The sequence below is a fragment of the Drosophila subobscura genome, chromosome A (assembly GCF_008121235.1).
Source record: "Drosophila subobscura isolate 14011-0131.10 chromosome A, UCBerk_Dsub_1.0, whole genome shotgun sequence".
NCBI classification, from domain to species: Eukaryota; Metazoa; Arthropoda; class Insecta; order Diptera; family Drosophilidae; genus Drosophila; species Drosophila subobscura.
In genome coordinates this window covers 7,782,777-7,809,544 of record NC_048530.1, presented here as the reverse complement: position 1 = coordinate 7,809,544, position 26,768 = coordinate 7,782,777, and the positions used below count along the sequence as shown (strand labels likewise).

At 45.5% G+C, this 26,768-nt stretch overlaps 2 protein-coding genes across 2 annotated transcripts; both read left to right on the top strand.

The window, feature by feature from the left end:
- Positions 1–1,612: 1,612 nt before the first annotated feature.
- LOC117903788 (misshapen-like kinase 1) lies at positions 1,613–20,060 on the top strand. The gene is given in 11 exon segments (XM_034816216.1): positions 1,613–1,969; positions 2,727–2,824; positions 3,166–3,510; positions 3,512–3,658; positions 3,864–4,153; positions 17,375–17,445; positions 18,561–18,879; positions 18,954–19,081; positions 19,179–19,516; positions 19,587–19,805; positions 19,919–20,060. Coding segments are annotated over 11 exon segments (2,130 nt in total). The 5' UTR covers positions 1,613–1,896; the 3' UTR covers positions 20,021–20,060.
- A 154-nt stretch (positions 20,061–20,214) lies between these two features.
- Positions 20,215–25,268, top strand: LOC117903789 (protein grainyhead-like). Its single transcript, XM_034816217.1, has one exon. It carries the CDS (start codon positions 20,246–20,248, stop codon positions 21,092–21,094), a length of 849 nt encoding a protein of 282 aa, XP_034672108.1. The 5' UTR covers positions 20,215–20,245; the 3' UTR covers positions 21,095–25,268.
- Positions 25,269–26,768: the final 1,500 nt, after the last annotated feature.

Genomic DNA, 26,768 nt, shown 5'->3' with positions numbered 1-26,768 from the left:
CAACAACAACAACATCAACATCAACATGAAAAATATATACCATAGTATAACAGTCTTAATTGTAAACAAATAAGGAATCAAAAACAAATAATCAAATCGGAAAAAGAACAAAAAGAAACCATAACAAAAAATAAAAACAGAGAGATTCTTCGAATAGTACGGCGATCTCTCTCACTCTGAAATCTGTTATCCATCTCTCGTCTCGCTCTATCTCCCTCTTTCGAATGAAACACACACACATAAGACACTCAACGCACTCACCTAACGGTATTATAACGGATACGAATTCGACTACGAATCGGCTTTCGGCTTTGCGGTTTTCGCGTTGCGCGCACGATTTTTGAAAGGGGAGAGCCCTATAGAGAATATTGCAAATAAAACAAAAGAAAACGAAACGAAATGAACACAAAGCGAAGCGATGCAAAAGAAATGAAAGGAAAATAACAGGAAAGAAAAGAGAAAAACACCGTTAAGCTAAAAAACACGAACATCCATAAACCCACAAAGAAAACAGAAAACAACATCAACAACAACAGTAACAGTAACAAAGAACAACAGTTACAACAACATCAGACACACTTTGAGGTAAGGAAGTAAGTCTTTCTCTGTCTCTCTGCCATCCCAACCTTCCCGTACCGCCATCACTTTCTGTGTCGCTCTCTCTCTCTCTCTCTATCTGTCTCTCTGTGCCTTTTTCTCTGGTCTTGTAGTTGTGTTGGCAACCTCTGCCCTGCCCTGCCCTGCCCTGTCCTGTCCTGCCCTTTCATGGCCCCCATACATTATGCCCTTAGTGTGAACCCCCTAGTTGAAAGCAAATTCCGTTATACCGTTGACTGTTCCGTTACGTACTCGTAGATTTGGATTTCGTTTCACGTTCCACCATCTCTCGCTCGCTCTGCTTTCCGCTAATGTTTTGCTTTGAGTTGTTCTAACATATTTTCTTTCCTGGTTTCTATTCTGTTTCTGTTTTTGTTCTAGTTCTTCTCTTTTTTGTTTTCTTGTCTTGTAGAACATTTTAGTTGAATGATGAGTCCCGCCCCGCCCTTAAAGCCCGCCTCGTACACGCCCAGTCAAAAATAAAACCAAAAAAAGGAAATGAATGTTGATTTGTGTGCGTGCACTGCTGCAACCCACTGTACGATGTGCCGTGTTTAACCGCAGATAAATCTGACAACGGGTGAACCGTTAAGCGGGTAAAACGGTTCAAGCGGGTTCTAGTCAAGGCTAACGCAAGCCTGTGTGTCTGTCTGTCTGTTTGTGTGTGTTTGTGTGTGTGATTATGCCTGTGTCTCTGAGTTTGCGTGTGTGTGTGTGAGTGGTGGGTGGTGGTGCTACCCTGAGCTCAACAAGTTTATCCTTCCAGCCTCCTCTTCCACGTCCTTCTCCTTCCTGCTGCTGCGGCTCCTACTGCTGCATGCTAACCTTGCTCATTGTGTATGCGCACACTCTTGCGGCCCACTGCGAATGCACTCAAACGTCGTGTGCGCCGCATGTGTCGGCTACAAATGCATACATACGTGTGTCCGTGTGCGTGGGTGTGTGTCTGTGCTGTGTGTGAATGTACATACATACTCGCGTTCAAGCGGTTGAAGCGGTTAAACGGTATGCTAACGGGTGTAAACGGTTTGGTTCTCCCAAAGCTTAATAATCGCCTGACGCAAGTCGCTGAAAAAAAATACGAAAAAAAAACAAACAAAAAAAACATACAAGAAAGACAAGACGCGACGCGACGAGAGGCAAGGCAACGCAGCGACGACTAATTGGGATAGTCCCCGTCCCGGCCCGGCCCGGCCGTGCGCCGTTTTTGTTCGGGTCAGTGTCGTTTGGGTCTTTGCCAGCGTCTGGCCTGTGCCTGGCCTGGGTAGAACTGCGAACTGGGAACTGAGAACTGAGAACATGTCGCCGCCGCGCAAGCTGAGCCGCTACCTGATGGCCGTACGCGGACGTGGCCAGAACCAGGAGACGGAGTGTAAGTAGAGATGGAATATGTCCACACACACACACACTCACACACACACACACACACACGCACAACAACACCCAACAACACAACACACAAACTTCGTGCCAGGCGATTTGATGTGCATGGCGTGGCGTGGCGTGTGGTACGGTGTGGCGTGGTGTGTCGTGGTGTGTCGTGGTGTGGCGTGGTGTATTTTGGTGCGTGGTATTTGCTGCTTGTTGTGTTTGTTGCTTGCGTGCGTGAGGGGCAGGGGCAGGGTGCGGTATGGACATGGGCATGCTCTCTCGATGTTGTGGTGTTTGGCCTTGATATAATCCACAAAATGCAAATGCAAATGCAGATGCAGATGCTGGTGATTCCTATGTATATGTATTTTACATCTGTATGTAAATGTGTGTGTAAATGTAAATGTAAATGTAAACCTGCAAATGTAAATATAAATGTAAATGTAAATGTAAATAGTGAATAGCATGCTGCTCGTTTTCCTCCCCCCCCCATTTTTAGTAATGATTTTTGGAGTAATTTTCTCTGCATGCCCTCGAAAAACGCTACGCATAAAATAACAGTAACAAATACCGTAACAAGAAAAAGAAGAACAAATTCAAAAAATGCCAAATATTGAAATCAGCTTGAACATTCGACTCTCTGTCTCTCTTTCTCTCCCACTCTCTTTTTCTCTCTCTCTCTGTTTCTTCCACTCTCTGTCTCTCTCTCTCTCTCTCTCTCTCTCCTCTTCTGTTGTGCTTTCTCTTTTCTCTGGCAGACAGCAAAAACGCACAAAGCGACGAGGATAAGCAACGCGATCGACAGCGCAACGAGCGCGAGGCCAAAAAGGAAGAGCAGGACGCCATCAACTACAAGGTGAGTGTGTGTGTGTCGCTCTCGCTCTGAGTCGCTCTCTCTCTCTCTGTCTCTGTCTCTGTCAATCGCTGAGTCGCTCTCAGTATGTGCGTGTGCTAGTGTGTGTGTCAACGAGCGCGTAATTAGCCAAACAAAAAGTAAAAACCAATTAACAAACGCAAAGCAGAAAGCAGAAAGCAAAAAGCAGAAAGAAAACAAAAAGCAAAAAGCAAAAAGCATAACCGATAACTACCGATTAATGATAACCTAAACTATAACCGATAACCCGATAACATGGCGGCTTAATACACAAACAACAATTTATAGTAAGAATGCACTTTGCAACAATTGCATGCAAACAGCGCGACAAGGAGCAACGGGAGGCACGCTTGCTGGACTTTGAGATACGGCGCCAGCAGAAGCGCGAGGAGCAGAACCAGCAGCGCCAGCAGCAGCACCAGCAGCATCAGCACCAGCACCAGCAGCAGAAGGAGCAGCAGAAGGAGAAGGAGAAGGAGCAAAAGGAGCTGAAAGAGCAATCATCATCGTCGTCGTCGCACCATTACACGCCCAGCGAAAAGAGTCCACCAACAGCATCCACATCCCAGAAGCAGCGCCAACAATTGCAACTGCACCAGCAACAGTCGACGCATCAACAGCTGCAGCAGCAGCAACAACAGCAGCAGCAAGCAACGGCCAGCGGCAGTGGGGAGCAGCAATACACCCGTGACACCTAAGCTACAGACCCCGCCACCGGATCGCTGCATACCGCCAGCATTTCGTAGCCGATCCATTGAGCGAGAAATCCACTTCGAGCGCAAGCGTTACTCCACACCGGAATCGGCAGAGATCAAGGTTTTTGCATAGATTTACTCCCACACCCCCCCCAAAACCAACCCCCTTCCCCTCTCTCTCTCTCTCTCTCTCTACGTCTCTCTTTTTATCTCTTTTTCATACTTTGTACATGTCTTGTGCTCTGTCATATACTGCACCATTCCTTTGCACTGCTATCCCTCATTCCTGCTGATCCGTTTTATGCTGATTTTATTTCCTTTGATAGGAGCTTGTGAGCACAGCATCATCATCGTCCATACATCAGAGCTTTGCAGCAGGCGTCAGCGGGGTCGCACCAACAGCAGGCAGAGCAGCGTCTGCGTCAACATCAGCGGTAGCAGCGGTAACGGGTCACACGACGACATTGGCGGGGCCGCCGGCAACAGCTGCCGCAGCGACAGCTGCAATCATTCCCATCTTGCCGCTCGGCGTTGCCACGCTGCGCGATGATTCCACCGAGTCCGAGCAGTCCGTGACATGTGCACAGAACCAGCTGGATGCCTACCACCGCATCATGTAAGTATTTATTGCCTATGCCATATGAATGTTTAAATCAATTCCCTGTGACTATTATAAATGACATTAGCTAATAATGGCTAACCATAGAGCAGCCAATCATTTGACAACAACAAATAATTATTTCGCAATGTACTCGTTATTCAATTTGTTTTGAATTGTTCAAGAGTCCATCGCGTGCTTTGTTTTGACACGTAGTATACCCCCTCAAGGGGATATTCGCTCTGTGGCAACCACCATTGAAATAGTTAGATGCAAATCTGCGAATATTTATTTATTTTGTAAAAACGAGACAGATCTCCGAGCATTGACCACAGTTTCTGGACCTAAAAACAAGTGATTTGTGGCTAAAATCTTAAACTAGTCTCCTCAAAGATAACACAAAAGGCTCTCAAATGCCAGAAACTGAGTGACCAATGCATTTTCTTATCGTTTCTATTTCCACTGGTGTCCACTGATATTCGCTTTACCATAGGTACATCTCTAGGTACCCTTGTATATGGTGATAATTCCATGTTTTATTTTGCTGTTTTAACCCTCGGGAACATGTGCAAGTACTCGTGTTTGAATAATTTACTTATAGCTTTTATGGGGACTGGTGCGAAATGATTTACATATATGTATGTAAACACATACACATGCTTCATATGCGCATTTTAGATAGAGCAAAATATCTAGTGCAAACACACACAGTGGGTCAATAAATTGTTTCTACCAAGGAGAACGTTAAACAAGGTGTTCATACATATATTTATTTGATTATACTGTTGAGTGGTCCTTAAACATGATCTAATATCCATTGCATTTAAAACGAGATAAAAGCTTTTCTTCAAACAAAACCAGAAAATAGTTTGCACAGTGCAAAGACTTTTCTGCTGCACTGTTTGCACTCGACTCCCGCCACCCTGCCGCACCGCCGTACACCATTTGCCTTTGACTCGAATAATTCGAAATGCTTTCGTTAGCATTCGGGCCAACCTTTCGCCTAAGGTCAGGAGGCGGAGATTTTCCACTTGCCCACTCTTTTCGCTGCACTACTCTCTCGCTCTCGCTCTCTCTCACTCTCTCTCTCTTTTTTACCAGCTCAGAAAGCTTTGCAATGCACCAAGCGACGACTGAAAGCCAGTAGCAGAGAGCAAGCTTTCAGTGTGGCTGTTTTTCTGTTGCATTTTTGGTTGCACGGCCACACCAAATGCAATGCAAAACTCGCAACTTGCGCCTAGCAGAGGCACGAACCACACGCGAAATTTAAATTCCACTTTTCCGGTTTCCATTTTCAAAAAGTCAAGTATACGCCGCATGGTACCTAAAAACTTTTAAATCATTTTGAATGTCCTTAAGCTATAGGTTGTGCGTATTTAATTACTAAACAAAAATGTTAATTGTTTAACTACTATCCATGTAGAAATAGTTGATGTTTCCATTATATCAAGTAAACAGTGTTCTCGTAATTCGTATTTGTTTTAGCAAGGGAATAGTCTGGGGTGCGACTGGTTTTTAATTTATTTTTAAATTTATATTTGTTTAAATTGTTCAAAGTGCAGATTATGATTTTTATTCATATTTAATACTGAATTTGTTATTTAAAAAATGTTTAAGCTATAATTATAATTATATATAATTATTTTTTTAAGGATTCTTTTCTTCTGGGAAATGCTTACATATGTATGTCGATCCAGATACATACTGGAGTCATGCTTTTCTCGCTTGCAACTTTGCAACAAGAGCGGAAATTATGCGAAAGTATTTCTTATGCATATGCAAGCATTCCGTTGCAAGCCTCCTTGGCATTTCCTTAATTGACAAATAAATCTGAGAACGCGCTCGCTCCCTCTGCCTCTCACGCTGTCTCTTCTCTCTCTCTTCTGCTGTTCCTGCTGGTGCTGCAGCCAACCCAGTGCTCTAATTTCTTGTGAATAATTAAGAATGCTGGATGTGCACCGGGTAGGGAATTCTCATCCACTGAAATCGAAAGGAAACGGCACAACGGAAAGAGAGCTTCTCTCGGTATGTGGTATGCGGAGGCGGGCTTAGCTTTGAGAAATCCGACCATTTGATTTGAGTAGCAGCAGCAGGAGCTGCAATAGTAAGAGCATTGGAACAGCTGCAATTTAAATTGTCAGTCTGGCCTCAAATTAAAATGGTTAATTTTTCATTAGGGCCAAGCTTTTAATCGTTCCAGCTGCCCGCCTGCCGCTTGCCGCCTGCCTGTCTGCCTGTCTGCCTGCCTGCCATCATACATATGTTTAGATGTAGCAATTGCCATCGTTTTGCTTTGCCTTGATTCTGGTCTGCAGTTCTGTCTGCACTCTGCAGTTCCGGCATCGCTTTCGTTGGCAACGGATCGGAGTTGTGTTTGTCCCTATCCATCTCTCTCTGGCCAATATTCATAAAGTGTATTAATTCGCGAAAATACTCGTAAATAGCAACACTCAAGCCTCAAGGCACACGGCACACGGCTCAAAGCTCAACGCTCATCAATTAATCAGTCAGACAGAGTAAGTGACTTATAATTGCCTGGGGAATACTTGTAGTGTTTTTGTTATTTTGCCAAATTTGCCTCCGCTAAGTGTGCTTTAATGTAATTTAATGTGCACACCCTTTATGCACACAGCACTCTGCACAGGGAGAGAGAGAGAGAGAGAGGGAGCGAAAGCGAAAGCGAGAGCGAGAGCGATAGTGTTTAATGGCCTTTTGAAAATGACTTGTTCACATTTCATTCATTATTCATGTGACGGCCATGAGTGTGTGTCGGCATGGCAGGCTGCCATCGTCATCGTTTGTGCTGCAGTGTGACTGCTGGCACTTTCGTTTCCCACTTGCCAGTGCAATGCATAGGCCAAGGCGGTGACGTGGTCTAGATGCGTGTGGGTACACAATGCCATAATGGAAGCTGCCAAAACGGAAACAAAACTTTCTCCGTTGCAAAGATAAATCAGGAGAAATGTTGAAATCTAAAGTATGGCATGTTGATTTATGGTCTTGTACGATTTATCTTTCTTTCTACATATGCACATACATATATTCTTTGACAGAATAATTCCAATTGAAGTACAACCAACAGAACGTCATTAAAAGCCCTACATTTATTTCAAAATAATCCTAGAAATGAACTGATTTATACCAGACAAATGCTCTGCAAATATGTACTTGCATACCCGACACCATCGAGCACATTTTATCATATTTAGTCAACCAAAAAAGGCTGAGGCTAAGCCCCATAATTGGCACTAAGGTGGAGCGTGGCCCTAAGCCCAGGCATTTGCATGGGAAGATTTTAACGCCGAATTCAGCGAAACCCAAGACAATGCTGCAAGTGGTTTAATTCTAGGATGTTGTCCATTGATATATGTATCTTTTTGTGCCTTTTTTGTAGATAGTTGAAGTTGAAAGAATGACTCTGGATATAAGACGTTCCATCTTCTATCATAAATCATCTTATAGCAATAAATCAATAGAGGAAAAAATGCCATTTAAATTACCAAGACAAAGAGCAAAAGAATAAAAAATTTATGATTTTGATAAGAGTTCAAATTAAAGTAAAATTAACCAATTGAAAGTATAATTTCATGAAATAGTTTCATAATTGAAATACTTGAATTGATATTTTTTTTAACAAGTTCTTTGTAAATTATTTTCTATGGGTTATATTCATGGAACATTTTTTATCTCATATAAGTATTGCCTGCTTATTGGGGCAACAACTTCGAGGCATTCTTTAGAGTTTGTTTTAGGGAGCGCATTTGAAGCTAAATTTTAGGGAAACATTGAAGATCGACCCTTGAAAAGACGCATATATTTATGCCGCAACACTTGTAGGTGTATGTGTGGGTGTGTGTGTAGGTGTAAGGACATCGAAGTTATTTACATCATCGTGAGTGTTGGGAATACTCGAGTGGCTGACTGACTGCGAGACTTGGGACCCGAAAGCCGAAATGGCAATCTCATAAAAAACACGCATTCCCATCTATCTACACACACGGACGGGCGCACACTCGTGAATTGTCATTGCAGCACACTTGAACGTACAAACACACACACCCAGACACACAATCACACGCATAGATGTATACCACACATATGTACAAATAGACAAACACATGGAGAGTGAGCAGGATGCCGGGCGGGCCAACAGCTAGCCAATTTGCTGCCCGTCGTTGAAGAGGGTGCAGGCAGTAGACAAAAGCGGGACGAAGCAGTACGATGTTGGTAGTGGGAAGTGGAAAGAGAGGAGCAAAGATAGCGAAGAGTAGGAGACGGAGACGGAGATGGAAATGTTGAAGACAGCGAGCGAAGTGAAGGGCCGGGCTGGCCTGCCCACAGCTTGGGCGGCTTTATTGATGGGTGGGCTTTTTAAATTGGGACACGTGCGTCGGTCGCAGCTCCCTCCGAAAGTCACCACAAAAACAGATAGCCAGAAGCAGCAGCAGCGGCAGCAGCCGAAAAAAAGCTCCACATTCTCCGCTCTCAAAATTGCGCGCGCTCCAAACATTGCGGCTCGGCTCTCTTGAACGCACTCTCTCTCTCTCATTCTTTCTCTTTTTTCATTTTCTCGCTTAAAACATTTTGATTGTCGAGGGTGGAAATACCCTAAATTCTATTCTGTAATAATTACACAATAATATTTTTAGAAGAATAGATGAAATGCGATCTTTGGGTTGCTATTTCTGAAGAATATATTTATTCCATTCATAAGGAGATCTCCCCGAATATAAATGCCTATTTGTGTCGTTGCATCTTGGCCCTTCGCTGTGGTGTACACTTTCATTGAAGGGTATATTTGCCGCCTCGAGCTTCTGAAAGTTTCTCCCTTGTCCGCCTTGTCATGTTTTATTTTCGTTTTGTTGTGTCTCTCTTCTGTTGCCTTCATTTGGCGAAATAACACGTGCACTTGTCGTAGCCACTGTCGTCTCCCTCTCTTGACTCTTTCCTCTCTCTCTCTCTCTCTCTCTGCATCTCTCTTTCTTTCTGTGTGTGTGTGTGTGTCATTCGTTACCGTTACGGTAGCCCCAAATGTCTGGCCTGCCTTCTGCCGAAGGTTTTTGCCTTTGATACTGCCACTGCTTTCGCCTTTTGGCCATCGTCGTTGTCGTTGCCGTTGCCGTTGTCGTCGTCGTCGTCGTCGTCGACGTAGTCGCATTTTGCAATTTTCGTTTTAGCCGTTTGCCATTTTCCCGATTTCGGTTTTCGGCTGCGGGGCCCGAAAAATATTCGTGTTTGCGCTTTCCTTTCCGTCTGTGCCTGCTCTGCCTGCCGTCTTCATTGCGGTGTTACGTGTTTCGCGTGCCAGACCGACGCGTCGCGCGCGCTCCGAGGCGGCGACTATTGAACGAAATTATTTAATAATAATTTATAAATAATTGTAAAAGACGAAACACGCCCATAGCTATAGCCAACGAAAGTGCCAACCGATCAAAGACGGATATAGACAATATATACATAAATATATGTGTATTCTGTGTGCTCTTCGAATCGAAATTCGCGAAACATTTATTTGAATTTTTTATTCTTGTTGTCTGTTTAGTGCCAAAAGAGATTTGAATCTGTGGGATCTTTGCTTTCAAGTTGTGCTAAATGCTATTTAAATTATGATTATAGCTGATTGCTGTGTGGCCAAGGATGTGGCAGAGGCCAAGGATGAGGCCATCTGCTCGTCTCGCAAACACGGTCCCAGCAATATGGTGTCTGGCACTCAAGCTGGATCGTTTCCTTGCAGGGGGAAGCGCTCTAAACTAAATGCATAATCGTATACTTACTTAGACTAATGTCTTGTGGTCACTACGAAAGTCGCCAGCGAGATCGACTAAACATTTTGTGTCTTTTGGAAAACAAACTGAATGTTATGTCTAAACTGAAATTTCTTAAAGAAAACTAAGATATATCAATTCGTTATTGAATTGGAGTCTACCAGAGATATACTTTTGCTGTGATAAATATCTTAAGTATGGAGTGATTCTAGCAGAATAATCATTGAATTGTTGAACATCTTTCATTGAAAAATTCAGATTTAAATAAATATTTATGCATTCCAATGGAAGCTTCTCCGGAGAACTCTCCCTAAGAACAGCTTAAGGGGCACAATTTTCCTCTGAATCCTCTGGCTGGGTGTAGAATTTGTAAGCCCCAAAAAAGTAATGCAGATAACATCACTTTTGGCAGAAGGAGACTGCATGCCTCCCACTGTGTTTTTGCCTTCTGTATTTGTACATTATATACATTGTACATGTGCATGTGCATGTACATGCAATACATATGTACATATGTATTTTGAAATCCATCTACAGCCATGAAACTAAATATGGGTTAGTCTTTATCTCAATGGGAGTCTCTCTGGCGCACACACACACACACACTGCTCAAACTCTGAGCAAAGAGCACTGCTGGGGATACTGCCATACCCCCCACCACCCCACAAAACATTAGCAGAGTGGTGGGAGGAGGGGCAAGCAACATCTGTGCCACGGTGTCAGGCAGCAGTGTTCCCCTGCGGATTTGCGTCGTGTATGTGTTTGTCAACGTTCCTATTTCTGTCGGCAATTCCTTGGAGGAAAACAAAACCCCAAACAAACAAACAAACAGAACACAAAATATAGGAGAAACAACAACGGCAACAACCAAAATTGGTTCAATAACTCCGCGTGCTGAACTTTAATGTCGTGCGAATTGCATTAGAGCCAGACAGAAATCGAGCCAGTAGCCAGTAGCCAGCCGAAACAGAAACAGAAACAATAGGAGTAGCAGTAGCAGTAACAGGAACAACAGCAACAAGAGAAATTGTGCTTAGTAAGTAATTACCCAGTCACGCCACTTGCCTTGGCCAATACCCAGTGACAGGAAGAGGGAGAGAGACAGAGGGTATGCCGGCACTTACTAGCTTTGGCAGGCAAAGCGTTTCTAGTTTTTATATGAAATATACATATAAATAGATTAAAAGTACTTCAAATAACATTCCTCGTGATAATATTAGGCACATAACTATAAAGGTTTTAATTTGTTTAAATTCTGCTGGAACTTCTTTGGGTTTCCACCAGTCCAAAACTTGGGCTACTGTAGATCTCGATTATCCCCATGTCAAGCTCCTTCTTTATTCCAGCTAAAGATCCACAGCCTGTTTTTTACAGGGTACATCTCACTTCTCATCACTTTTGGTCGCGTGTTTTTTTTTGTGTGTGTTTGTTGTGGTGTTTGGCTGTGTTCTGATATCGATAAACCTCTAAACGCAATGCCCATACATACAACACGTTCGCATGTCGCCTTGCCCCATGCCACATGCCCCATGCCCAGGCACAATATGTCTGCACTAACCTTGTTGATTCACTTCCGTCGCCGCCACTGATGGGAATATAATGCAAGCAAAAGATTTGGCCATTACGGCGCAGGGCAGGAGCGCCGAGCCGGCCCTTTGGCTGCTGAAATTCGTGTGAGAAATGTAATTTCGATATGACATGCCACGTGTCACTTGATCCGGCCTGCCGATAGGCTGCGATACGAGCTGGCCGATTGCCCTGGCAGTTGTTGGTAGTTGCACAACGATCGTAATAACACAATTAGCACTGGGAGGGAGTTTGCGTGAATTTTGGAATTGCTTTGAGCACTAATTCGGGGTGCACTGTTTCCAGTCACGGGAATACGAGCGAGAGTCCCATCCCATAGGAGTATTTTATATTTATTAACAAGTACCAATCAGCGTCTACTGGCAAGCCAAACACACACAGCCACCACTTGGTTAGCCTCGAAAGCCATCTGCAAACATCATGCAGCGAGTGGGCCACATATCCCGTATCCCGTAATCCGTATCCTGTTTCCGGCATCCTGCTTTGCCTTCATCATTTATCCTTTCATACTTGACATCGCACATCCTGTGTCCCTTTTGGGTTTGTTCATCCTTCATTCTTGATGGTGATGGAGACAAATTCGAGTGGGGGCGACCGAGTGGGTCTCCGTTTATTCGCACTAACTTATCCCGCTCTCACGCTCTTTTTTCCCACTCCTCTCATCCACTTTGTGTGCATTCTTTGTTGAACTATCAGCTTTCCCCAAAAGAATCTGTCCCTATCCCTTTGTAGTTTCTGGCTTTATTCCTTCTCTTTAGCTTCCCTGCATCGTTGATCACTTTCTGGATCCCCAAACTTGATTTATTCTTCCCATGCCATCGATCTCAGATTCTATTATCCCTTTTGTGTCCCTTTTCCAATTAGTCAACATCCTTTGGCAGCCATTTTCCGCCCGTTCTTCATCCGTTGCGTTTCATATTCTTTATGCCGTTTAGTCTCGTTCTTTATCCGTTGTATCCTCAGTTTGTATGCGCTTTCGCTCACTTTTCATCTGGGTTTTCCGTATCCATCGGTTCCGTTTCCCCATTCTTCATTCTTCATCCTTATGTAGTCCTCATTCTTCATGGATGTTCCCTCCTGCCTCATTCTTTACCCTTACTCTTGCTCCTTGCCTTCCTCCTTATCGATTATCGAATGTTTTATTCACACTCAAATGCACATCCCCCCGTGCTCCCCGCTCCCCGCTCCCCTGCTATCCATACTCGCTCGTGTATTCGTATGCCCGCATACTCATAGGCCCGACGCAGGCCGGTCACTCTGGGAATCAAGTCAGTGGGTCAGGGCAGCAGCAGCAGCAGCAGCAGCTCTCCTGTACTCTCTCCTTTCTCCTCTGTTCTCTGTCCCCTCCACACTCCTGCCCACAAAGGAAGGCCCCTCCAAACGGAGAGGAGGCGGCGGCGGCAGAGAGCGAAGAGAGTGAGAGAGAAATGCGGCATATCGACCGGTGTTGGTGTCACGCCATGCTGCGGTTGTTAAAAAAAAAAGAAAATACATCCACTCACACTCTAACACACGCACACACACACAACACACACACACACACGTACGTACTCATGTGTGTGTGTGTGTTCGTATTTGATACATATTTATTTTATTATTTGCACTTTTGGCTACGTGCTGCGCAAGTGGCAGAGTCGGCCAAAAGCGGAATTCCAATTGGTCTGCTTTGTTGCTGTGGCCTCTCGCATTTGGCCTATGGCTCAAAACCCTTTTAAGCCGCCACATGAACACAAACACACACACACACACACACACACACACACACAGAGACACAGGCACACAGAGAGAAATGGAAACATGCACATGCATGTTGCAGTTGCAAGTCAAGGTTGCATGTGGATGATGATGTTGATGAGCCTGAGCCTGAGCCTGAGGATGAGGCCGTCCACAGTGCCAGGGGAAAGTCAGCAGCGAAGTGCATCAAATTGGATTTTTATTCTTCTTCTCTGCACTTCTCTTGTTCTCGCTTTGTGATTCTCCTTTTGGGTTTTTTTTACCCCATCCCAATACCTACCCTCGCCGCATAGTGGGTATCATGATTTGTTTGTTGCCTAAAAACTGGCGGTTTATGTTTTGCTTTAGTTGCTGCCAGGAATGTGGCAGTTGCTCTGGCTGTAAACAGACTCGGGCCCAGACTCACCTCCATGTGAAAAATTGATCGTAGAACAAGAAGACGAAACAACAATCAGTGGGAATAATTGTCTTACATTTTCCAAGCAGCAGATCCAGTTGCAGCATTTTCATCTGGAACCATTTAGCCCCAAAGGGTATCAGAGTCTTCCATCAACAAATGTTATGAATTTCTTTCATCTGCTTCTGCTGCTTCTAGTTCTTGCTGCGCTTTGTGCTTGGGTCCGGGACTGGGCCTGGGCCTGGGTCTGTGCACAGGGGAAGGCGCATAATTAAGAACCAGCAGCTGACACTGGAACGGTAACCGTTGCTGTTGTTGTTGCTGCTGTTTCTGTTTCTGTTTCTGCCTCGCCTGCTGCTTCTGCTGCTGCTGCTGCTGCTGCTGCAGTGGCTTTAATAAGCCTGTAAACAGCTTAGGCTCGAGGCCTTCCCTCTCTCTATCACTCTATCTCTATCTCTATCGCTCTCTCTCTCTCTCTCTCTTCCTTGACCAACCCCACATACAGCCCCACAGTGACCCTTCCGGCATGTGCTGCTCTGTGCATGTTCTCTGTTGTGTCAAGGTCAGCGGAACGAGCCAAAAAACAAGCTGCCAGCAAAAAAGATAATCGTGAATGATTCGATTTGAGTGCAGACACAAGAATTTCAGCGACAATTTCAAACCCAAGCGGAAATATACCGTTGCAGGTACCGTTGCCGTTGTTGCAGTAGCAAAGAACGCGATGAAGCATTGATTTGTCATGTGTACACAGACAGAACCATGTTTGCACAGTCAGTCCGTTGATTTGTTGGGCAACTTCTGTCATCTGCCGTCTGCTGCATTCCAATTGCATTGCATTGCTGTGGTTTCCCTTTCCTCCCTTCTTCCTCCTCCTTCTTCGGCATGCACTCGGAGTGCACAAGGGATGAGGATAGAGCTCAAGTACTGGCTAATCGGCTAATGGAGCAGCTGCTTTGTGTGTGTGTGTGTGTGTGTGTGTGGGGGGGGGGGGGAGGGAGGCAGCAGCCATAAAAGTATTCGTTGAAATTATTCTCACGAAATGGCTATAATTTCATGTCCCTGATAAAGTGATAGCCCTTGCCCTCGATTTTTGCTGGCAAATGGCAGATTAATCAGAATTCGAGTTTAAGTGCTGCTTAGCAGGGTGTTTCCTTATTTAATCGGATGATCATCCTCTTGCCTCTTGACTCTTGCCTCTCGCCATCTCCCGCATGGCTGAACACTTAAGGTTGATCCATCAACGGGCTGCCGATAATCTTAATGTAAGCGTAAATAAATGTCACAGCACCTTCCTTCCATCAGTCACACTTGTGCTTGATGATAAGCAAGGATAACAAGAGAGCTTTCGAGATGAGTGTGCCTCGTGTGCGGGTGACTAAAAGTTTAATTCGTAGATTAGCTGTCACGGCGTGCTGTGTCTCTTGGGGCATGCCACGTATGAGTGTATTTATTGAGCTGCGAAACTTTTCCACTTGTTCTGCTTCAAACTTTTCTAGACAAGCTGCGGAGGGGGGTGGGCAAGTGGCCATTGATCCCAGAAGTAGGCTATGCTAGAGTGAAGAAAATTCCTCGTACTTCGAAGCAACTCCTCCCCTTGAAACGGCTTACCTGTGGGTTGGCTGAGCATTGCATAAATGTCAAGAGTTCATGGTGAAAAGCAAGCCCAAAGGCAAAGGAAATGCAAACAGACGGACGGCCAAACATTCACTTGTCCATTTGTTTGCCACTAATGAAGTGGCATGAAGTGGCGGGCTCTGTGCAGCTCGCTTAACCAAATCCCCAATCCACTCTGGTATTGACAGCCCGTCCTCGTTGCCTAGTTGCCTCGCTGCCTTGGGGAATCATTGTCAAGGTTAGGGGCTATAATTAAACACCAGCCGATAATTGGAAATCAAATGCTGTCTGTCTGTCTGCCTGTTAATATATGTATTTGTAAATATATCTTTATGTACACACGCGGCGGATTAGATGAACGGCTGAACGGCAGGCGTAGTCTATTTCTGTTATGCTCTCTTGGTCTTATGCTCTGCTCTTGGATATGTCTAGGAGAAATACTCAACGAACCACTGCCATATGTTTAGCAGCAACATTGGAGTCTGAGTACGAGTATGAGGACGAGTACTCGTATGAGTATTTCGAATGTACGACACTGTTTAGACCATGTTTACAAGTCTTACGGGTGGTATGTTCACCCACATAGAACCCCCCTCTGTAAAATGCAAAGCTAAATGGAATGCGACAAAGTTGCAGGCTGTGCCGACGCCGACGCCGCCGCTGCTGCTCTCTTGAGCGAGTGAGTGTGGTGAAAAGCTTTCGCTCTCTTAGACTTTGCCGCATCTCGCTCTGTCTCTCTCTTCTGCGCTGTGCTCTTTAGCTCACCGTTTCGCTTCGTTTCGTTTCATTTGTTTTGTTTTGTTTTGCTTTGTTTTGTTTTTGTCGCATGCGGCGGCATGGTGGAGGTGGGGCGGAATAACACTTGAACTTTTGAGAAAACTTTTCAACCAAGATATCGCGGATTCTTCTTTTTGCTTGTTTGGGCATTGAAAGCAGAGACAACAGATGCCTGGCACTATCTTTCGATGGGAATATGATTGTTCTGCCAATACTCCGCCCGTAACTCTGTTCATTTCTCAAAGCGCAGCAACTTTTATCGACTGGACTTTGCCTTAATGATGCTAGAGAAAAACATTTCCATTGTGATTTGTAGTCCAGCTTAAGTCGTATAAATAAAACCTAAAAGAAAACCAATTAAGCAGCAGCAATGGCGTCCAGTAGTGTCTAACAAACAATTAAAAAAAAAGAAAAACCGCAAAAAGAGATAAAATCGACCTGCCTGCAGCCATTAACCTACAGAGATGTCTATGGCATTGTGCAATCTGAATGGCGACGGCAGCCAGGCTCCGTCGCAACAGTCGGCGCAGCAGCAGCAGCAATCGCAGTCAGCACAGGCTGCTGCCGCAGCTGGCAGCGCTGCTGGAGGAGCTGGAGCAGCAGCTGGAGCTGCATCACACACGCAGGAGAGCGTGCTCGACGCGAGCAATGCCACAACGCCGCTGCTGCTGGGCCACGAGCAGGGCAGCAGCTCTGCCGCAGAGAGAGCAGCAGAGCGAGAGAGCGGCGACGTTGTGGATGGCACTGCAACATCGATACCCATGACACTGGAAATGGCAGGAGCCATGGAGCATCCGCATCCGCAGCAACAGCAGCACCAGCAGCAGCAGTTATCGCTGCCACCGTCGCTGCCGATGCTGAATGGTAGCCATATAATGATGGCACTGCCAGGAGGAAATTTGAATTTTGTAACGGGAACGACTGCGCAGGCGGCTGTGACACAGCAACAGCAGCAACAGCGGATGATAAGCAACGGCGCAGTTGCGCCCTCGACCAATGACAGCAATAATAACAATAACCCCAACAACAATGTGGACAATACGAGCGACGACTCGAATCCGGTCACAATTTACAGGTAATGTGCGCAACAAGGGAATGGGACAGGGAGCGGAATGGAATGGAATGGAATGAAGACTAAGCAGGGACTCACACACGTGTGAGTGGGGAGAGAATCTAACACAATTTAATGCTCCATAAATTCCATTTACGTGAAGAAAGAATGAACAAATTTCCCTTCAAGCATTGCTTAAAAGCCAACCTGAAGAGCGCCACCAAATAATTAATAATCCATTTTAAAATAAACAGTTTGTGTTATTTTCTTGACCGTTCTATTTCCATCTGTTCGATTTTTCTTTGTCGTTGCAGGTGCCGGGCTCCAATCGCGTCACTCGACTGTATGGAGGAGTTCAGTGGTACGGGCGGTCATCTTGATTTCGGTATCAAATTTCTCACTATCAAATAGGCTTATCATTTACGTTGTTTCCTTTCCAATTAATGGATATTTATTGAATGTCTTTGCCTTTGCATGCTTTCACAACCGATAATCGTACGTGTTCGTGTGTAGTTTTGTCTCGCCGTTTCTTTGTTCTGTTACTTTCGTGTTTCTTTGTACATAATATGCATCAATTATTATTTTTTGCTGTACAAATTGACTCTCTTTCCATCAGTGGCCGGTTCGGGGAGGGTGGAAAGTGCTTGCATTTAAAGTTGTAATGTATTTTATCCGTTTATACGAAAACCAAACCAAACCAAACCAAACCGCGAGACGGTGGGCGTCATTGAAACACTTTAACACTCCCACACCATCAGACGCCAATGCCAACACCCGCACCAATGCCAATACATTCCCAATGGCACCGAACCGCAAGCCGCATGCCACACCACACCACACCACACCACACCAAACGCACGCACGACACGCACCGAAGGCACGCACTCTGCGGCGAAAACGGACGCAAAGGAAGGAAGGAAGGAAGGAAGGAACCAACAGAAGAATGTCACTTTTGTTTATTCATTTTCATTGCATGTCACCGCTGATACCCTGGCCAATACCCTGCCACAAACCAAGTCATGGCAATTTCCATGAATTTATTTGAACGCTGAAAGCTGTACAGCTGGAAAGCCCATTCTTAAGGATTATCAGTAGAACTTTTCAGGATCCTCATTTCAATTCATTGAGTCCTACTTAGAGTTCCTACTTAGAGTGCTCTGGCCAGCATTTGCAGGGTATTGGTGCTTCGGTGCATCGTATAGTTAATCACTGCTTAGCCTGCTTAGACGCTCTTATTTCACAATTCATAATAATACTTTTTTGTTTGTTGTTGTTGTCGTTGTCGTTGTTGTTTCTGTGGCTGTTGCGTTGCTGTTGGTTTTTGCACGTTTTTTATTTTAGTTTTGTTTTGTTTTTGGTTGTTTCTCGGACACACTCGAGCCCCACTGCGAAGGCCTCACTAACGAACCGCTCCCTTTGAACCACAAAAAACACGAAACCATTTCCATGCGGCACTTGAACTGACGATGACCACGTACCTGGGCATTCCGTGGAGCGCAGGCCGCTCGATAAGTCTCGGCTCGAATCCGGCACTGCCGCTGCGCCATGGGTCGACACCGACGCCGGGGCTGCGGTACAAGAATCTGGGCAAGAGCGGCCTGAGGATCTCCAATGTGGGCCTGGGCACCTGGCCCGTCTTCTCGCCGGGCGTCAGCGACGAGCAGGCGGAGGCCATACTCAAGCTGGCCATCGAGAGTGGCATCAATCTGTTTGACATCTCAGAGGCCCACTCCGAGACGGAGATCGGTAAGATACTGCAGCGTGCGGGCTGGAAGCGTACCGCCTACGTCATCACCACGAAGGTCTACTGGAGCACCAAGTGAGTGGCCATCGGTCGAGTGTCCTTCATCCTTCATCCTTCACCCTTAATGCATCCTTGATGCATCATTGCAGGTCCGAGGAGCGTGGCCTTTCGCGCAAACACATCATCGAGTGCGTGCGGGCCAGCCTGCAGCGTCTGCAGTTGCAGTACATTGACATTGTCATCATCCACAAGGCGGATCCCATGTGCCCCATGGAGGGTGAGTGTGGAGGTGGAGCTCCATTTTGCGTGGCAAAAAGCTATCGTTGTAATCCCCTCTCTCGCCCTTCCGTTGCCCCTCGATTCTCCCACAGAAGTGGTTCGTGCCATGAGCTATGTGATACAGCAGGGTTGGGCCATGTACTGGGGCACCGCACGATGGAGTCAGGTGGAGATCATGGAGGCCTACACCAACTGCCGGCAGTTCAACTGCATTACCCCGATCGTCGAGCAGTCCGAATACCACATGTTCTGCCGCGAAAAGTGTGAGCTCTATCTGCCCGAGATGTACAACAAGATCGGTGTGGGCCTCATGGCCTGGGGACCCCTCTCGATGGCACTGAGCGACACCCAGAACGGCGACAAGATCTTTCTGCCCAAGGGCTCCTTCAAAACGAAAAGTTTCTCATGGACCGAAGATGAGATCAATCGAAATGTGAGTGCACAGCGCCACTTTGACTTTGACTTTGACTTTCACTGACGCGGCCGCTCTGCTTTTGTTTCAGGCTGCTCTCTCGCCGCAAGGCAGCTGGGGCAAGGATCGCATCGAGGAGGGGCGACGCCACTGCGATCGATTGCGTGATTTGGCCGCTCTGGCGGAGAAGCTTGGCTGCAGTCCCACGCAGCTATCGATCGCCTGGTCGCTCAAGCACGAGCCCGTCCAGTGCCTTCTGCTGGGCGCCACCTCAGCCGAGCAGCTGCATCAGTCTCTGCAGTCCCTGCAGGTGAGAAATAGTCTGGACGCTAGAGAGCCCTAAACATTTTCTTCCTTCTCCTTTTCAAATGCCTTTTTTGGCTGCCCCCACAATTTCCTAACTCATTTTGTTACCAATTTTAGCTACTGCCGCGCCTGTCATCGAGCGTAATGCTGGAATTGGAGCGGATATTGGAGAACAAGCCGGTAAGACCGCCAATGATATCGACACTGGCGCTTCGGTGACAATCAGCCTGCCCGCAGGGGCCGCTCAGCCTGAGCGGGGGCGGTCCCTGCGGCGCCGATTCACCCAAGCATGTCGAGGATGAGGCCTTCATTGAGGAGGTGGACGCTGCCAAGGATGCTGCTAAGCAGGGTTTCTGTCTCATTCAGTGACGAAAGGAGTCCTTAGATAATGATAATAAATTTTTGAAAGTGATTAGTAGTAAAACTAGCCTAAGTAGCAATACTATGACGACAACAATAAGCAAGCAAGAACTACAACAGCAGCAGCAGCAGCAGCAGCAGCAGCAGCATCAGGCCATCACCATTCACAGTAGCTCGATGACAGCAGCTGGAGGAGGAGGATACTCGTTAGCAGCAGGAACAGGACCACCACTTGCCGCCTCACAGTCACAATATGACACGCTCAACAACAACTACGGCAGCAGCCTCACGACTACCAATAACAACAGCGAGACACCGCCACGTCGCTCCCTGCTCAACTTCAAGTCCCTGGACTTTCACATCAAGTCCCTCTACAGTGGCCTGCGCAACGGCAGCACCAGTCCCAGCACCAGCACCAGCCCCAGCAATCCGAACAGCTCAGCGTCGGCTGGTGTGCAGCTGCCAGCGGCGGATGGAGTGCAACGACGGATGCCGTATCTGCGCATCGAAAGCGTCGACCCGGAGGCAGAGCCGGGTGGAGCAACGGCAGCCGGAGCTGGACCATTCTCCAGGCGAGAGTCGTTGGCGGGTCAGCGATTGCAGGTCTCGCCCAGCCTCCTCTCCCCGTACAGCGGTGGTGTAGGTGGAGGAGGCGCAGCAGGTGGGGGTGGAACTGGAGCCAGCCTGCTGATGCCCTCACCGGATGGCTCAACCATACGCCGCTCCTCCACCTCCGACATTGTGGCCTGCCGCCGTGGCGGCGGATCCCAGGACAGTCGCCGGCCCAGCACCTCGGATCTGCTGCGGCGGGCCAGGGAGAGGCGGGGCAGCGAGGCGCGCATGGGTCGCAGTGTCTCGCACGGTGGACTGACGCGCGGAGGTGGCTCCTTTGGCGGTGGACTGGGTGGCAGACGCACCAGCATGGCCTTCTAGAGGAGCAACGAGACGCCCGAAGGCAGGAGAAATCGGCTGACTAAATGGCGCTTATGAATTTTTATCTAGAGAAAAACAAAACCAAAACAGAAAAACCAAAAACCAAAAAAATATATCAGCTTATAAGAAACAATTTTTTTCCGTCGATCTATCATTATTATTGTTAGAACATATTATTGTTATTCCTCGAATGAAGAGAACTCAAAGTTAAAAACTTACAAATGCGTAATACAGATTAATGGATGGCGAAGCAAAGAAAGCTGAAACACACATTGCATACATTACACATGTACATCTCTAGCCTATCAATCAATCAATCAGTCAATCTATCAATCTATCTATCCCCCTTTCTGTCATCACCTTCATCTTGAAGCTATCTCCCAATCTTTCTCTCTGAATCTTTCTTAATTTCACTGCTCTACGGCCCGCTCATTGCATTGCATCCCCCAACTTTTATGACAATATTAGATCCTAACTATCGTAAACTATCGTATCGTATGGCAAGGCAAAGCAAAGCTTGGCAAGGGAATCTCCGCTGTCAATCTCCGAAGCAATTACCGTATCCGCATCCATCGAGTAACATTTTGTTTCAGTTTTGTTTTTTGGCAAATGGAATGGAATGGAATGGAATGGAATGGAAGTAGTAGTATCGAACCCATAATCACCCTATGTGACAGTCATATCAAGCGAAACCCAAAAGCAAACTAAGTGCATAAGAAAAAACAAAGAAGAAAAAGGAGTCCTTTTGATTAATCAATTAGTAAGCTAAACGAATCTCTAGAGGATGGATGGATGGATGGATGGATGGATGGATGGATGGCTGGATGGATGGATGGCCTGGCCTCATTGCAGGATTGATAACAATTTTAGCTAAATAACAATTCAACTAATAAACAAAACCAAACAAAATAAATTAATACAACAACTAATACAATGAACAATTCAAATCAAATCTTATTATATAGAAAACACATTACTAGCATTATGATGTATGGTAGCTAAAGGACAGCAAAACACTCAAGCAAGAACAATTTTTTTTTTAGAAACAAACCAAAACAATGATTAAACAAATGCCTTTTCATAGAAGCAGCCGCAGCAGATGCAACAGAACTATATATTTTAAATAAATGCAGCATATACTTAATAGATATACACACACACACACACACAGACACACACACACACACACATGCGTATGCATATTGTTATTTATTAAATTGTGGTACATTGCATTACAGTGCATCCCATAGCCCACACACAATGCATACATGTATCCATTTTGCCTAGCCCAATATATACGGCAATATATATACATATATATATATATAGAGAGAAGTATATAGAGTAAATGTATACATATGTACATATACATATGTACATGTAGGTGCCCGAATCCCATGTATTTTATCATCATTATCGAGTACATAAAAGTCTTTCTCACATACGGACTGTGATTTCATATAAAAAGTAAAAGTAAAACTAATGAATTAATTATATTAATGAAGAATTCAATAAATTACATATTGTATAACTTAATGTAATTGTAAATGCTAAGTTCATTGGACAAATCTCGCTCGAGTATAAAACAAAATACACTCATACACACACACACAGAAACACAACACACACACACACACACTCTCGTGGTAGAGGGATAAATGTGAAATGTGAAAAGTGAAAAGCGATAAGCAAAGCGAAACTAAATAGCAATTTTTTCAAGTCGAATGGCATTATTAATATACTCGAAACTCTACTCTACAATTAATTAATCAAATGCGATTGCCTTAATATTGAATAATAGCAACAAAAGTGTGGGAAAAAAACCAAAAAAGAGAACAACAAAAAATGAATGAAAGTAGCAGAAGGAAGCAGGTCGGCAGGGGGGACGGTTTCCACAAATTACGGCTGCAGACTTAGGCTGCAGCTGCAGATCTTTCCCATCCGATCCTAGCACTGTTGCTTAAGAAATCGCCCCACACACGCTGCTACAATTACGTTCAAAATCCATCAGATACACACACACACACAAACTCAAACACAAGTATTAATATATACTTATGAGAATAATTGCATTTTTTAGTAAGTAGTTAATCCGTCCTGTCCTCGACAAAAAGGCCAGAAAAGAATAGTGGACGCTGCCTAACCGATACTTGTTTGGCACTGCTTGGACTGCTTAACCGTTTAACCGCTAGACTCGTAAACGCTAAGCGCCAACAGATTATATTCTGCTGCAGCATGCAGTGCGTTTTCGAGGCTTCAAGACTGTTGTCGATCTCAAGACCCGAAAACTGAATCCAGTCGGACAGACAACTAGCATTTACTCAACTTTTGTGATGAACTCAACTTTTTCTAAGATTCCAAGCTGCCCCCGAAAGGGTTAACGGTGAAGTTGTCAAGCTGCGTGCAGTCGCCACAGAATATCGTCGGCAAAGCAGCGTCAGAGCATCATCAATTGTGCCCGGTGACGTGTGAACCAGAAAGCAATAATGCGAAACCAAATGCTGAATTAATGTTCAACCAACGAATTGATGTACATACATACTCGTACATAAACGTACATACATACATACATATGTACATACCATCACACGTATTTCGGCACCTTTCGAACAATTATGGGAATTATTTTAGACCGTTGTTATCGCAGTGAGCAGCTACTTTTATCAGTCAGGATAATTATTCGCAGGCGCGTAGCTAGTAAAACGCAATAGGAGAGTGCATCATCCCATGTACGGGTATGCCTCGTATCGTATCCACAAAACACCCGCATAGAGAGCTACACACACCTCAATACAACCACGGGATGGGGGTGTACGAGGAGAAACTGAAACCAAAATGTTATAACCAAATGCAAAGAGAACAACTAATGCTAATAATAATAATAATAATAAACGTAACAGAAAGTATTAAGCGCGAGCGAGACAGTAATACAAATGAGAGAGGGAGATTATACTCCAGTGAGTAAATCTAGTCTACAAATTTTACTTTACACCTACAAATAATAATATTAAAAAACAGAAAGAAAACCAAAAAAGTAAGCAAATAAAAATGCAACAAGAATAATGCGAAAATTTCCAATAGATAAAATAAAAATAAACAAACAACAAATAGGGGGAAACAATGGAGACAGTGCATAAAACATAGAGTAACATAACAAATGCAAAAAAATTAAAACAAAAGTATCTTAAAATTATTTTCTTATCGAAACTGGCAATAATAAATATTAATATTAATAATAAATAATAATTATATTGTAAACGCATAAGCCACATGTGGTAAGAACTTCATAAGTTACACACATCACATAGAGAAAATCAATTTTTGACTAATTATAATGACATTTATAAAGAAAACACACACAAGAATGTACTAAGAATGCGCCTGATAGGAAAGCCTTTACTGAGCTTGACTGTAGAACAGAGGCCGGCAGCGTCGTATGCCATGTGCAGAAGGAAAGATCTCAGGCAGCGCAGTCGGCAGACGCACAGCATAAAAAGTTCCTGTAGCTTCGGCGACTGCACAGAGAGCCGCAGCAGCGGCAGAGAATCAACTTCGCATGGCCTCGGCGCAATTGCTCGATTGCCGCAGCGGCAGAGAAGCAGAGAAACGATTTTCACTTCGTTTCTGTCGTGTGTGCATACAACGCACTCAAACATGTTCGTGGCTGCGTTCCGCCCTGTTTTGGTGCACTCTTAGTACACGGACAGAGAGACAGACAGAAGAGCAGAAGCAAACACGAAAAACACTTGATTTCAAATTAAGTCCCCACGCAAAGCGTAAACACAGCCACACAAACAACTAATCGGAGGTGCTCACACACTCCGATAACAATTAACAATGCCATGGCACACACACACACACACCCACTTAGCCAGTTAGCCACACCAGATCAGCTTTACTTTACTTTAGAGGCTTACACTAACATCCGCGGGGGGTCACATCGCAGCAGGCGCCTGCAAAGAAACAAACTTTAATCGGGGGGTGGCGGGAGACAGACACCCGATGCTTGCAAATAGGCCCAACACCCAAGCCACTAATAAGAATACATATGTACACACATACATACATACATACATATGTATGTATGTATGTATACAGAGCTACAACATATAATAATGAAATCAAACACTTACCTAAATGCCACATTATTTTGCTGGGTTACTGGAGAGCCAAAACAAAAACAAATTCAAAATAAAACGAGAGCATCTTATAACTATAGCAGATGAACCTCTTAATTGTGTGACTATATAATGCAATAAACATTATATATCAACGTGGAGATGGTCAACAAAGAGAAGAGAAAACCAACACAAGCCTAAACAATAGCAAATTGTTTACATTTCACTTTTAAAACCACATTTAATACTAATAATTCGAAAAAGCTAATAATATAAGTTATAACAAAAGAGGATCCGAAAGAGGAGAATGGCGGAGAACAGCAACAACACAGCTAAAATACTGAAAACTTATATAAAAATACAAACTCTTATCTTTCAACCAAAAGGCAAATCGTTTTATTTTCATCATGGATAGACTGAGAGTGGTGAAACATTTCAAATCCAATGTGGGCATGTGCGCGGAGGCAGTGCAGGCGGATCTGCGTTTCGGTGACCAAAAGGCTGCCGTCAACACGAGCGTGAATCTCCGCCAGTGGAGCGAGGCCGTGGAACTGGCCCAGAAGTTTCAGATGCCGCAGGTGAACACGCTGATTGCCAAGCACGCGGCGCAGCTGCTGAACGAGGGACCTCACCGAGGCCATTGAGATGCAGCGCAATGCCGGACGCCATCTGGATGCCGCTCGCCTACTAGCCCAGCTGGCAGAGCTGGAGAAGCGAGCCCCGATGCTGCGCATCAAGAAGATTTACATTCTGGCCGCCCTGCTTGCCGAGCAGCACCTCAAGGCGGTAGCCACGCCCGAAATCGATTATGCCAGTGGCCGGAATACGCTCCTGGACTCGATCAGCCTGGAGGATGCCGCCTGCATTGAGCGCATGTGGCACTGCGCCGAGGCTTATCACTTTATGCTGCTGGCCCAGCGACAGCTGCGCTTTGGTATCATCCACAGTGCCCTCACCACGGCCATCCGCCTGCGGGAGTACGAGGATGTGCTGCCCCTGGAGGACATCTACTGCCGGGTGGCACTCGCCAGTTGTGCGGACAGGGCGTTCGGTACCTGCTCCAAGGCATTCCTGAAGCTGGAGACCCTCAGCTATCTGCCCGAGAAGACACTGCAGGAGTACGAGCAGCTGGCGCGGAGCATCTTCTCCATCTTCTCCGTGCCCGACAGCTCGCCCGCCTGCGTGGCGTGTGGTGCCCGGTTCCCGGCCTGCATCTCCTCGGGAGAGCTCATTCTGCAGCCGACAAACAACATTTGGATATGCACCACTTGCCACCACTGTGCCTCGCCCGTGGAGATCTCGCGACATCGGGCGTGCCCCTTGTGCCACAGTTTGATTGCCTACATGGCGGTGTAAATGTAACGCGCAGCGGAATTCTGAATAGGTTAGAACAGTTTAAAAATCGCGCCTTCTTCACGAAACTTTGCTTATCGATAGAACTATCGCATGTAATTGAGTGCTCGATATCGTATTGCATTTATGAGCAGGCAGTATATTTCTATTATCTTTTTAGTTTTAACCTTATTTTGCCATTTCGGTAGTCCCAGTTCAGATTT